General features: G+C 42.8%; 1 protein-coding gene across 4 annotated transcripts in view; it reads left to right on the top strand.

The window, feature by feature from the left end:
- The first annotated feature begins 305 nt into the window (after positions 1-305).
- The window catches only part of SCUBE1 (signal peptide, CUB domain and EGF like domain containing 1), a 204,677-nt gene continuing 193,410 nt past the window's right edge, over positions 306-11,572 (top strand). For 2 of the 4 annotated variants that reach the window (XM_087874275.1, XM_034442032.3), the window contains exon 1: positions 326-541. In XM_087874275.1, the coding sequence (XP_087730401.1) occupies positions 451-541 (91 nt within the window). In that variant the 5' untranslated portion in view covers positions 326-450. Of the gene's footprint in view, positions 542-10,769; positions 10,893-11,572 lie in introns of all 4 variants that reach the window. The other 2 variants (XM_034442031.3, XM_034442030.3) reach the window with 2 other exon arrangements.

Genomic DNA, 11,572 nt, shown 5'->3' with positions numbered 1-11,572 from the left:
CTCAAATCAACCAGCGGGGTGCATCTGTCTGCAACTCTAAACCCCCCAAGGCTGCAGGTCTCCCTTCTTCTTCTCCACCACCCACCACCACCACTCCCGGGTGCGCGAAGCGTCCCGTCCCGTCGCAATTCCTCGGGCCTCCGAACTGAGGGAGAGGAGAGGAGACCCAGACAGCGGCCGCCCGCCCCTCCCCCTTCCCGCTCCGACTCCCCCTCTGCACTCTACCCCCCCCCCTTTCTCCATGTGAGGAGCGATTGGCATTCCGCCCCTCCGGTCCCGCCCACCGGGCTGTCCCATCTGCGAATCAGCGGGATGCTGTCAGCGCGTCAGTTGTCTGTGGCGGCTGCTGCCCTCTGCCAGCCCGGAGCGCGTCTTCTTTTAAGCGAAGGGGAGAGAGAGAGAGAGAGAGCGAGCCCCGCAGGTTGCTTGCGCGGAATCCCGATCCAGAGCATGGGGACTGGTGGTGACTTTGCGCGGCGTTTGTGTTTGACTCTGGCGATCTTCCACCTTGACAGGTTTGCCGGCGGCAACGGGGTGCCAGGTAAGAGCCAAGCAGCTGTCCGGAGCTCGCTTTCTCCTTCTCGCCCTCTCTCTCCCCTTCTTCCCTTCCCGAGCACCAGCCCTGGCTTGCCCTGGGAGTCTGGGGCTTGCCTTTTTTTTTCTCTCTCTCTCTGGATGCCACCAAAGGGAGATAGGAGCTTAGTTTTTCCGGAGGGAAGGAGGGCTGCAAAAGTTACATCCAGCTTTCCCAGGTTTGGTTTTCTCTGGATTGATTGATTGATTGATTATTATTTTATTTATTAATGAGAGATTGATTATTATTATTTATTAATGAGAGATTGATTATTATTATTTATTAATGAGAGATTGATTATTATTATTTTATTTATTAATGAGATTTATATGCCGCCCTATCTCCAGCCGGACTCAGGGCGGCTCACAACAGTTAAGAAACATCTCATAAAAAGTTAAAAAAATTAAATCCAAATCTCATAATTTAACAGTTAACCGTTAAAAGTACAATGACAGACGACAATTTGTGATCTCTGTCCCCGAAAAGCCTGGAGAAAAAGTTCATTTTCGGACTCCTTCTGCAAAAAGAGAGAGAGAGAAAGGCGACCCTTAGGATGAAATGGTGTTTTAGGGCAACCTGTCTAGACAGAAAAGTATAGGAGTTACCCTGCATCAATAATACAAACCATTAATTACAGAGCGTATTAACTCCGATTTATGTCCTGGTTTCCCAGCCAGCTTCCCCCCCCCTTTTTTTTTAATCCGACTTTTCACAGGATTTCCTTATGGCTTTTAAGATATGGTATGCTTAAAGATATATAAAGTTACCTCTTTGATTTGGAGTCTGGCGGTTAACTGTTAAACGGGATGTGCGAAGCGATGGTAATGAGAGATTTGGTTCTCTGCCTTCTCATTTCAGAGGATGCTGATAGTTTGTTCAGCCTGTTATATCTGGGTTTGGGCTGGGGAGGAAGTGCCCTTCCTTTCCCAAGCAAAATATTGTGTACCTTGAGAGATCTTTTCCACCCGTGTGAGGTTTTAATCTATTTATTTTGATGTAGAAATATGTGCAAAGTGATTGGAAAAGACAAGCCACCATAACCTCAAGCTTTTCTAGTGAATTATATCTCTGGATGGTGACTTTGAAACTCTAAATGAAAGAAATAACATTATTGAAAGCTGCTTCTCTATCACGAAAGAGCCTGCTTGGTTTCTGCTTCCTCCACTGGGGTGGACTTGACTTTTGTTCAATGAGTCCCTGCTGAAGAGGGAAAATCCCCCCCCCTTTTTTTTCACTTTCACTTCACTTCACCAAAGTGAAAAAACTTCAATTATCTGACTTCCAAGATCGCTTAACCAAGATAGATCTACTCCATCTTTTAGTAATTCTTATTCTTCTGAATAGTAAACTTTTTCCAGATATGGTACTGAAATGTGCTTTTGAATTTACTTTGGGGAGATTCATCAAGTATTTTGGCTATCAGAAGATTGGCAAAAATCAACGCAATTGTATTTGTTTCTTAGTCTTAAGAAAAGTAGGTAATTTTCCTAGAAACGAGTAGAGTGGGTTGGCATGTTCCAGCTGACGCTGGGCAATTCCACATGTGACATGCAGAGAGGTCCTTTGGTTGTTGCGAAATGGTCCATTAAGGAAGACTTCAACAAAGGTGTACAGAAGGTGATCCAAAAGTCAAGATGGCAGCTACAATGGTATGATAAAATATCCACAGGCCACCAAATGGGCAAAGCCTCAATGGCACCGTTGCATATCCACCATCTTGAATATCTTCACCCTATCCTTGGGCCCAGCTGTCACTTCTGCTGTTTGTGATGGGAACAGAGGCCTTTTTGAGTCAAAAGTATGAAATTTAAGCAGTTGAGACAGAAAAAATTTACTTATTGTGGATTTCCTACTTGAGGATGGACTGAATAGTGACCCCTCCCTCTCTCCCCTCCCTTCTCCTTCAAATCCCCAAGCAAATTTACTCCTCTTTGTGGAAGCAAGTAAAATAAATAATAAAAAAAGAAAAGAACTGATGCTATTCCACATCCCCACACACAAACATTTTGATAGAGGAAGACAAACTCTATTCTCCCAACTGATTTGGGCAAAGCAAAGTATTGTTTGTCTCTTTATATTGTCTGTGCTAATAATCTAAGGCTCTCAAGGTAGTTTACTGAAATAACTCTTCTCTCTCTTCCCCGTACCTCATATCTTTCCCTTTGCAAAATTCTCTGAGGTGCAGCAACAATATCTGGTTATTATTGCTGCCTCTTCACAGCTGCTCACCCTCTCTTCCTGAATGCTTGATGGAGCCTCTTTTTTTTTTTTCCTTCTTCCCCCATTGGAACATTTCTGAGACATTGAGTGTGAGGCTTTCAAGCTAACAATCAGAGTGGTTTTCATTCTGGGGCATATTTTCTTGAGGTCTTTACATTTAAGTGGCATAAAATAAATCTACCCAAGGATGGTGCAGGTGTGTTGCATCCCCCACCCCCACTTTCCCTCCCCTTGCCGAGTCCATAAATAGCATTAATCAAACTCCTGCTTTTTGTTTAGCCAATTGCTAGATGTTTTATTATTCATGGTTTCTATGAGTCCCAGATGGGCTGCTGGTATTAAGTTTTAAAACAAAATGGCTTAAGGTTCTTCTGGCTGGGAGGCAAAATTAGCCGATTGACATTTTGGCCACAATCAATAGATGTTTGCCACTTTCTTCCCTAAACCCCAAACTGATTCCCATGGAAAATGCCCTTCCAGAAGACCAGATGCTTCTAGCAGTGATTGGCCTTCTCTAAACAAGCTTTAAAAAAAAAAATCAATGTTACAAACCCAAAAAGAAAATTGATGACTTTTCTTTTAGCTCTTTATTGGATATTGAATATGTTGACCTTACTTCATTATTTTTTCTACACAATATGGGTAGATTTTTTTAAAATCTACCCCTTTATTTCAAAATAAAGTATTTTGTTTTCAACATGAGCAGTTATTTCTCCTGTTGAAAGTAAAGGGCTAATATCAGGTTAATGTAAAATTATCCATCTGTTTTTTAACACCTAATGGTGAAAAATATTCAGAAGGGGTTATTGGTTAAAAAAGCAATTGTGCTTTTTTAGTGTTGAAATGTTTTGCTAAGAAAACGACACAGATATGTCCATGAAATTACTAAAAGGTTAATTTGACTCAAGGGACTCTTCCTTGGTTTTTAAAACATTTTCTAGTCCCCAAACAACACACAATACACTGTAGAGAAATGCAGTGCTTTGAATTATATTAAAAAAAGACACACTTTGCAGTATGTAGACATGTAGATAGAGCCTTGTCTGCAGTTCTTTAAAATTGCTATGTTTTTCCTGAAAGCACATAGCTCTCTTCAACTGCTGTTTTATGGGCTTGGGAAACTCATATCCCTGCTCTTTCTGAAGCATGGTTTTGGAATAAAATCCAAAGTCTTGCATAACACTGCTCCAGCATGTTGCACGGTGTCAACAAGGATTGACATTTGTCATTTTGAAGAGTTGTACCAGGGCTAACATTATTTAAATGTCTTTCAAGATTAGTAGCTCAGGTTGGTAGTTTGTTTTTGATTTGAGCTCCGAGCTTAGCGATTTGGTTGCAAACGCTTCTTCCCCATTCGACGAGACATCTTCAGTGCACTTTGGATTGCGCTCATCTGTCAGAACACTGGCCTTTAAATATCTTTCTGAGTCCTGGTCTGATTTTGGGTTGTGTGGGTGGCTGGCTATAGTTGCTTAGTCATAATCCTTGGTGTTAAGTACCATCTGTGTGATGTAAATTAGTGCTGGTGTTGTTGTTCAGATGTCTTCTGATGATGAAACCAGACCATGACATCATCAGAAGATATCCAAACAACTGGGACTGGAGGGTAAAACATATGAAGAACGGTTGCAGGAACTGGGTATGTCTACTTTAATGAAGAGAAGGACTAGGGGAGACATGATAGCAGTGTTCCAATATCTCAGGGGTTGCCACAAAGAAGAGGGAGTCAAGCTATTCTCCAAAGCACCTGAGGGCAGGACAAGAAGCAATGGGTGGAAAGTAATCAAGGAGAGAAGCAACTTAGAACTAAGGAGAAATTTCCTGACAGCTAGAACAATTAATCAGTGGAACAACTTGCCTCCAGAAGTTGTGAATGCTCCAACACTGGAAATTTTTAAGGAGATGTTGGATAACCATTTGTCTGAAGTGATGTAGGGTTTTCTGTCTAAGCAGGGGGTTGGACTAGAAGACCTCCAAGGTCCCTTCCAACTCTGTTATTCTATTCTATTTTAACAACAACAGCAGCACTAATTTACATCGTACAGATGGTACTTAACAACAATGACTATGACTCATCAATTATAGCCAGCCAATCACACAACCCAAAATCAGACCAGGACTCAGAAAGATATTTAAATGCCAGTGTTCTCCCAGACGAGCATAATCCAAGGCGCACTGAAGATGTCTCCTCGAATGGGGATGAAATGTTTGCAACTAAATCGCCAAGCTCGGAGCTCAAACTAACAACATAACTAACATTATTTAGTTAGTTATTCATTCCTTTTAGTCTAGCAGATGGATCATAATGCAAAGCAAAATGATTTAGTAGCCTAATGGTTAAAAACTGTCATCTTGAAATACTTCGTGGGGAAACAAAAGATAAGCATTTGAAGGATGAAGCAATGAAGAGATTCTTGCTATGTGAATGAGATGGCAATCACTAAATTCAATATAAACAAACAAACAAACAAACAAATAACTTCTCTAGTATAACTTCGGAAGATGAGCCTGACCTAATATATTATTAAACCACCTGACAATTAAAAAGAAAGATTGTATGGAAGCCACAAATCAAACATTTCTCATTATCCATCGAAACAAGGGGGGTGGGGGAGAGAAATGAGTTTCTTTGATTAAAGATAGAAAGAAGATTCAAGGATCACCCCTACTCTAACATTTAACCTTAAAGAACCTCAAATAGAAGGGCTGTAAAAGTCCATCAGCAATTCTAGTGCCAGTAAAATAACATTTTAGTTATTGTAGTTACACCAAAGGGCAGGACAAGAAACAATGGGTGGAAAGTAATCAAGGAGAGAAGCAACCTGGAATTAAGGAGAAATTTCCAAACAGTGAGGACAATTAACCAGTGGAACAGCTTGCCTATAGAAGTTCTGGGTTCTCCATCACTGGAGGATTTAAGAAGAGATTGGACAGCTACTTGTCTGAAATGGTATTGGGCAGGGGTGTCAAACTCAATTTCATTGAGGGCCGCATCAGTGCTATGGTTGACCTCGGGGGGACAGAGGTCGGGGGGGCTCGGGGGGACAGAGGTCGGGGGGGCTGACTCGGTGAGTGTGACCAACTGGGTGGGCGTGACCAGCTTGACGCTACTTCCCAAACTGCCGACAGGTTTCCTCTTCGCACTCAGTAGACTGGGCCAAAGCCACGCTGGCCTGATGTTTCCTCTTCGCATTGGGTAGACCGGGCTGAAAGACGGGGGGCAGGCCCCTTTCATTTCCCAGGATGGCCCCGTGGGCCAGATCCCATCACATCGCGGGCCACATCTGGCCTGCGGGCCTTGAGTTTGACACCTGTAGTATAGGGTCTTCTGCTTGAGCAAGGGGTTGGACTAGATAAGTTCCAAGGTTTCTTCCAGTTCTATTCTGATCGATTGATAATTGTTTAGAGAAAGAACTGATTCAGTGACTGAGCTCGCAAATCACACTTAACCATTATTTGTTTAGTACCTTTTTCATGAACACTGGTTGGGTTTGCACAAGCAAAGTTATTACATTTATGCAGTGGTGAAATCTAAATTTTTTTACTACCGGTTCTGTGGGCGTGGCTTGGTGGGCATGGCAGGAGAAGGGTACTGCAAAATTCCCATTTCCTCCCCACTCCAGGGGAAGGATACTGCAAAATCCCCATTCCCTCCCCACTCCAGGAGAATTCTGCAAAATCCCCATTCCCTCCCCACTCCTGGGGGAAGGATATTGCAAAACCTCCATTCCCTCCCCACTTCAGGGGAAGGATACTGCAAAATCTCCATTCCCTCCCCATTCCTGGGGGAAGGATATGCAAAATCTCCATTCCCACCCCATTCCTGGGGGAACGATATTGCAAAATCTCCATTCCCACCCCACTCTGGGGTCAGCCAGAGGTTGTATTTGCCAGTTCTCCAAAGTACTCAAAATTTCCGCTACTGGTTCTGCAGAAACTGTCAGAACCTGGTTTAACTGTGGTTTCAAGCCTCAGTAACTCTTGCTGAGTTTGCAGAACACGATACGCTGAAATGGCATTATTATGGTATACAGTGGTTTTTTCCAGCAGGGAGGAAAAATGTTAGTTTTTTCTGGGCATCACTTCTGTATTCTTCATTCTGGTCTTTATTATAACAATACCAGCATTCACATTGTTGTTGTTTTTTAAGTTATCAGTTTTACCAGTTTAGAGTTTAATTGTGAATGATATCATAATTCTTTGGAAAAGACTTCTAGTTCTTTTGGAAATCATATTGTCTAGGGACAAAAGTGATAGAGCAGAAATTTCATGTAGGATAGCGGCCCCATATTTCTCTCGAATGAATTTTTTTCGCTATATAATGTAAGTTTAGATTTGCTAAGAACATGGAAGGAGAGGATTTTTTTTCTGCCACATCTTTCTTGGGGGGGTGGGCAGGTTAGGGTTAGTTTGCCTTAAACTCTGGGGCCCCCAGGTCAGTGTTGCCTGTAAAACAAGAGCAGAGGTTTGATTTCAGGGTCATTACTTCCATCTTGACTTTCTGCGTGGCCATGAAACATCTCCCTTTCAGGAAATTTGACGCCTTTGGAATTTTGAGTGCATCTTTTGAACTCTTGTCCTAAAATGTGAATCTGGGATGGCTGAAGGCAAAATCCACCAGGGTCTGTCTTGAGCCTAATGGTGATTTCAAAAGTATAAGCTCCGCTGAAAGCTAAGTTTTTTGTAATTAAAAGGAACTTTATACGTTAGGAGTGCAGGAGAATCACATTAGCATGCTGTCCGCTTTGGGAACGAACAATAAAAATGCAAGAAGCTCAAACAGCCCTCTTAGCAAAGTAGGTCTTATTGGGGAAATACCTTCCAACAACAACAACAGAAGGGAATAAAGTGTATAAAACTGCCTAAAATGTGACAAGTAACAGAAAAGCAGCATTGTTCTTTAACTGCGATCCCTGTAGCGAAAGAACCTGGTTAATTTATTTATTTATGCTCTGGTTATTGCTTGCAGAGCCTGGAGTTTCTGTGATTGTCGCTCTGCAGAAATCTGGTCTTATGTAACCCCCTGGCAATACAGCTGAATGATCTCCGCTCCTTAAATCTGCATCCATTTAGAAACCCAGGGAAGACGGACACCGCAGGTTCTTTTTTACAGAGTCTTTTGACCATCTGGCTAGAAAATAGGATTTTCATGCGGTCACAAATATGTCTGCTGTGAGTTGCCACCTAGGTTAAGAACCCTGGCTGTTTGGAGGTCACTAATGCACACAACTTGAAGCTATTAAAAGTGACTTTCATACAGCACAGCGCTTTCAATATACCGGTATATCTCTATATATTGCTGCTACCTGCTATGAGAAAAGATAAAGTCATTATACCTGTAGATTTCCAGGATTCATCCCATATATTTTCCTGGGAGGAATGTGACAGTGATTGGCATCCTTTCCGAAAGATTTTTTAAAAATTTCCGAGTCTATCCCACCATCCAGGATTTCCTGATGGCACTCCCTCCAAGTATTAACTAGATCCAATCCTCTTGAAGAGATATATTTCAGTGACACACCTGAGCCTGATGAAGAAATTTCACCCCAGCTTTTTTCCTTTCTTTCCTCTCTATCTTTTTTTGGGGGGATTGTCCAATGTCTCTCCATATGTCTCCAGTGTCTGTCATCTACACCTGTATAACTGTCTGGTTTGGTTCTGCAACCCAACAAGACAGACACAGACTTCAAAGGATCATTAGAACTGCAGAAAAAAACAATTGCTACAACCTGCCTTCCATTGAGGACCTGTATACTGCACAAGTCAAAAAGAAGGCTGTGAAAATATTTACAGACCCCTCGCATCCTGGACATAAACTGTTTCAACTCCTACTCTCAAAACGACATTATAGAGCACTGCACACCAGAACAACTAGACACAAGGACAGTTTTTCCCCTAACGCCATCACTCTGCGAAATAAATAATTCCCTCAACACCGTCAAACTATTCACTAAGTCTGCAGTACTATTACTATTAGTCTTCTCATCGTTCCTATCACCCATCTCCTCCCACTTATGACTGTATGACTGTAACTTGTTGCTTGTATCCTTATGATTTATATTGATTGTTTCCTAGTATGATTCGATTGCTTATTTGTACCCCATGACTATCATTAAGTGTTGTACCTTATGATTCTTGAGGACTGTATCTTTTCTTTTTATGTACACTTAGAGCATATGCACCAAAGACAAATTCCTTGCGATGTCCAATCATACTTGGCCAATAAAGAATTCTATCTATCTATATACTGCAGTCAGGAAAATAATGTTTTCCCTGCAGTGATGAAAGGGGGTCTCATTTTTATGCTGTCTACATTTTGCGCTCCCCATTGTGGAAATGCAGCATAAATGCTAATTGCTGTCATCATTCCAAAACAAGAATGGGAAAACAAATTATGAATATTTCAAACAATTTTTCTTCTTCCCCACAGGAAAACAAAAAGCGGAGATCTGGGGGAAAGGCAAATATAATGAAAACTTTTCTGGATTTTATGTGATAAACTTTTTGAAATCAGAAAAAAAAAAAAAAGCTTGGTGCTAAGAGTCAAAGCCTTCCCCTTACAGTCTGATTTATTTCCAGCTCAGGAAACTGCAATTTTCTTGGTGGGTCAGCTGTTATCAAAGTGAGTGACTGGCCCAAAGTCCCCCATGTGTTTCTGTGTCAAAGGAGTTAACTTGGGTTTCCCCAATCATTATCCAGCACTTGAACCTCTACACTACACCTGACCCTTCTGTGATTGGACACTTACCTTCAAATATAAACTTTGATGAAAGAGAATGACATTAGATGGTGCTTCCTGCATCTGCGTCTCTCAAAATATACTGTTTGAGAAATAGCAATAGCACTTAAACCAGAGGTCAGCAACTTGCGGATCTGGAGCTGCATGCGGCTCTTTGGGCCCTCTGCTGTGGCTCCCTGTCAGGTGATCCCACCACTGGCTGGCCCCGCCCCTCGCCCTCCCCTCACAGTCACTCCTCGCCTGGCCTGAGAAGGTAAGGGCGACGGCGGGGGATGGGAGAAGTGGCCAGGGCAGAGACAGAGAGATACAGAGAGAGGGGGAGAGAGAGATACAGAGAGGGAGAGGGAGAGGGGGGAGGGAGGGAGGGAGGGAGAGAGGGGGGAGAGAGAGATGTCAAAAGGATTTTGTGGTTCCCGGTGTTTTTTAACAACTAGTTCTTTGCCCTAATGACTGGCTGGGTAGGCGTGGCTAGGGGGTCGTGTGACTGGTGGAAGTGAGTGACATTGAGTTGGCCACGCCCACCCAGGTTTTGTGGCTCCCGGTGTTTTCTTTTCAGTGGGAAACAGGTCCAAATGGCACTTCGAGTATTAGATTAGGCCGATGATGAAGTAACATCCAGGAGGGAGTTAAATAATGGCTGCCAGAAAACTAGACAATCTTCTCTTTAGGGTATCCAGAAGTGGCGATGACAGTGTGATCAAAGGTCTGTCTTGTGTGTGTGTGTGTATTGTTTCTGTATCACATCATTGAGATGTCTAGTTGAGGAACTTATCTGGGATGTCTTTCCTAAATCAAGGAGTTTTGTGTTGTAGCTATGGAAGATAGCAATAGCACTTAGACTTGTATACTGCTTCACAGTGCTTTAGTTTAGTTTTAGTTTATTCATACTTACTTTACTCTAAGCTCTAAGCGGTATATAGAGTCAGCATATTGTCCCCAACAATTTGGATCCTCATTTTACCCACCTCGGAAGGATGGAAGGCTGAGTCAACCTTAAGCCCAGTGAGATTTGAACTGCTAAATTGCCGGCAGCCGGCAGGCAGCAGAAGTAGCCTGCAGTACCGCACTCTAACCACTGCGCCACCGTGGCTCAAGATCCACTGCAATGATGAGGTTACACTTAACGTCTGGGATGATCCTTGCCCAGTTGAGTGGTTTCACTAGTTCTGCTCAAAGTTGTCATGAAATCACTTGCTATGTTTTACTTTCTTTAAAAAAAAATATTTTGTCGCACAGATGCTGATGAATGTACAGAAGGGACAGATGACTGCCACATTGATGCAATTTGTCAGAACACACCTAAATCATTCAAATGCATTTGCAAGCCAGGTTATAAGGGAGAAGGAAAACAGTGTGAAGGTAAGATTAGTGGCTCTTCTACTTCGGCCTATATATCTCCTCTGAAATGATGCTGGCTGAAGCTAGCTGACCTCTGGTTAATCTGAGTTTGTGGCAGTTTATTAGGAAGAAAGTCCTACTGCTCAGTGGTGGGATTCAAATTTTTTTACTACCGGTTCTGTGGGCGTGGCTTGGTGGGTGTGGAAGGGGAAGGATACTGTAAAATCTCCATTCCCTCCCACTCCAGGGGAAGGATACTGCAAAATCCCCATTTCCTCCTGATCAGCTGGGACTCGGGAGGCAGAGAATAGATGGGGGTGGGACCAGTCAGAGGTGGTATTTACCAGTTCTCCGAACTACTCAAAATTTCCGCTACCGGTTCTCCAGAACTGGTCAGAACCTGCTGAATACCACCTCTGCTACTGCTCCTGATCATTGTTGAACGCTCGAACTGTACTGCCCACTTTCTGTGAGCTACTTCTGGAAAACTGAGCTTGCTTTCCTGCAGGAAGCTAAATTTAGAGATTCTCTTTTATTTAAGCAGGACTTCCTGGGTGCCTGCTGTGTCTCTCTCTCTCTCCCTATGCCGTGTTTTGGACTGTGTTTGGGGGCATTTGAACCTCAAAATAGCGAAAGGGAAAGAAGTCTGTGGATTAGGTGCCTTTTCTATACATGTCTTGCCCTGTTTTGAAACTGAATTT

Source organism: Pantherophis guttatus, chromosome 7 (assembly GCF_059756535.1).
Source record: "Pantherophis guttatus breed Tessera chromosome 7, ASM5975653v1, whole genome shotgun sequence".
NCBI lineage: Eukaryota > Metazoa > Chordata > Lepidosauria > Squamata > Colubridae > Pantherophis > Pantherophis guttatus.
Note: the sequence above shows the minus strand (reverse complement) of the source record. Positions and strands in the feature narration are given on the sequence as shown.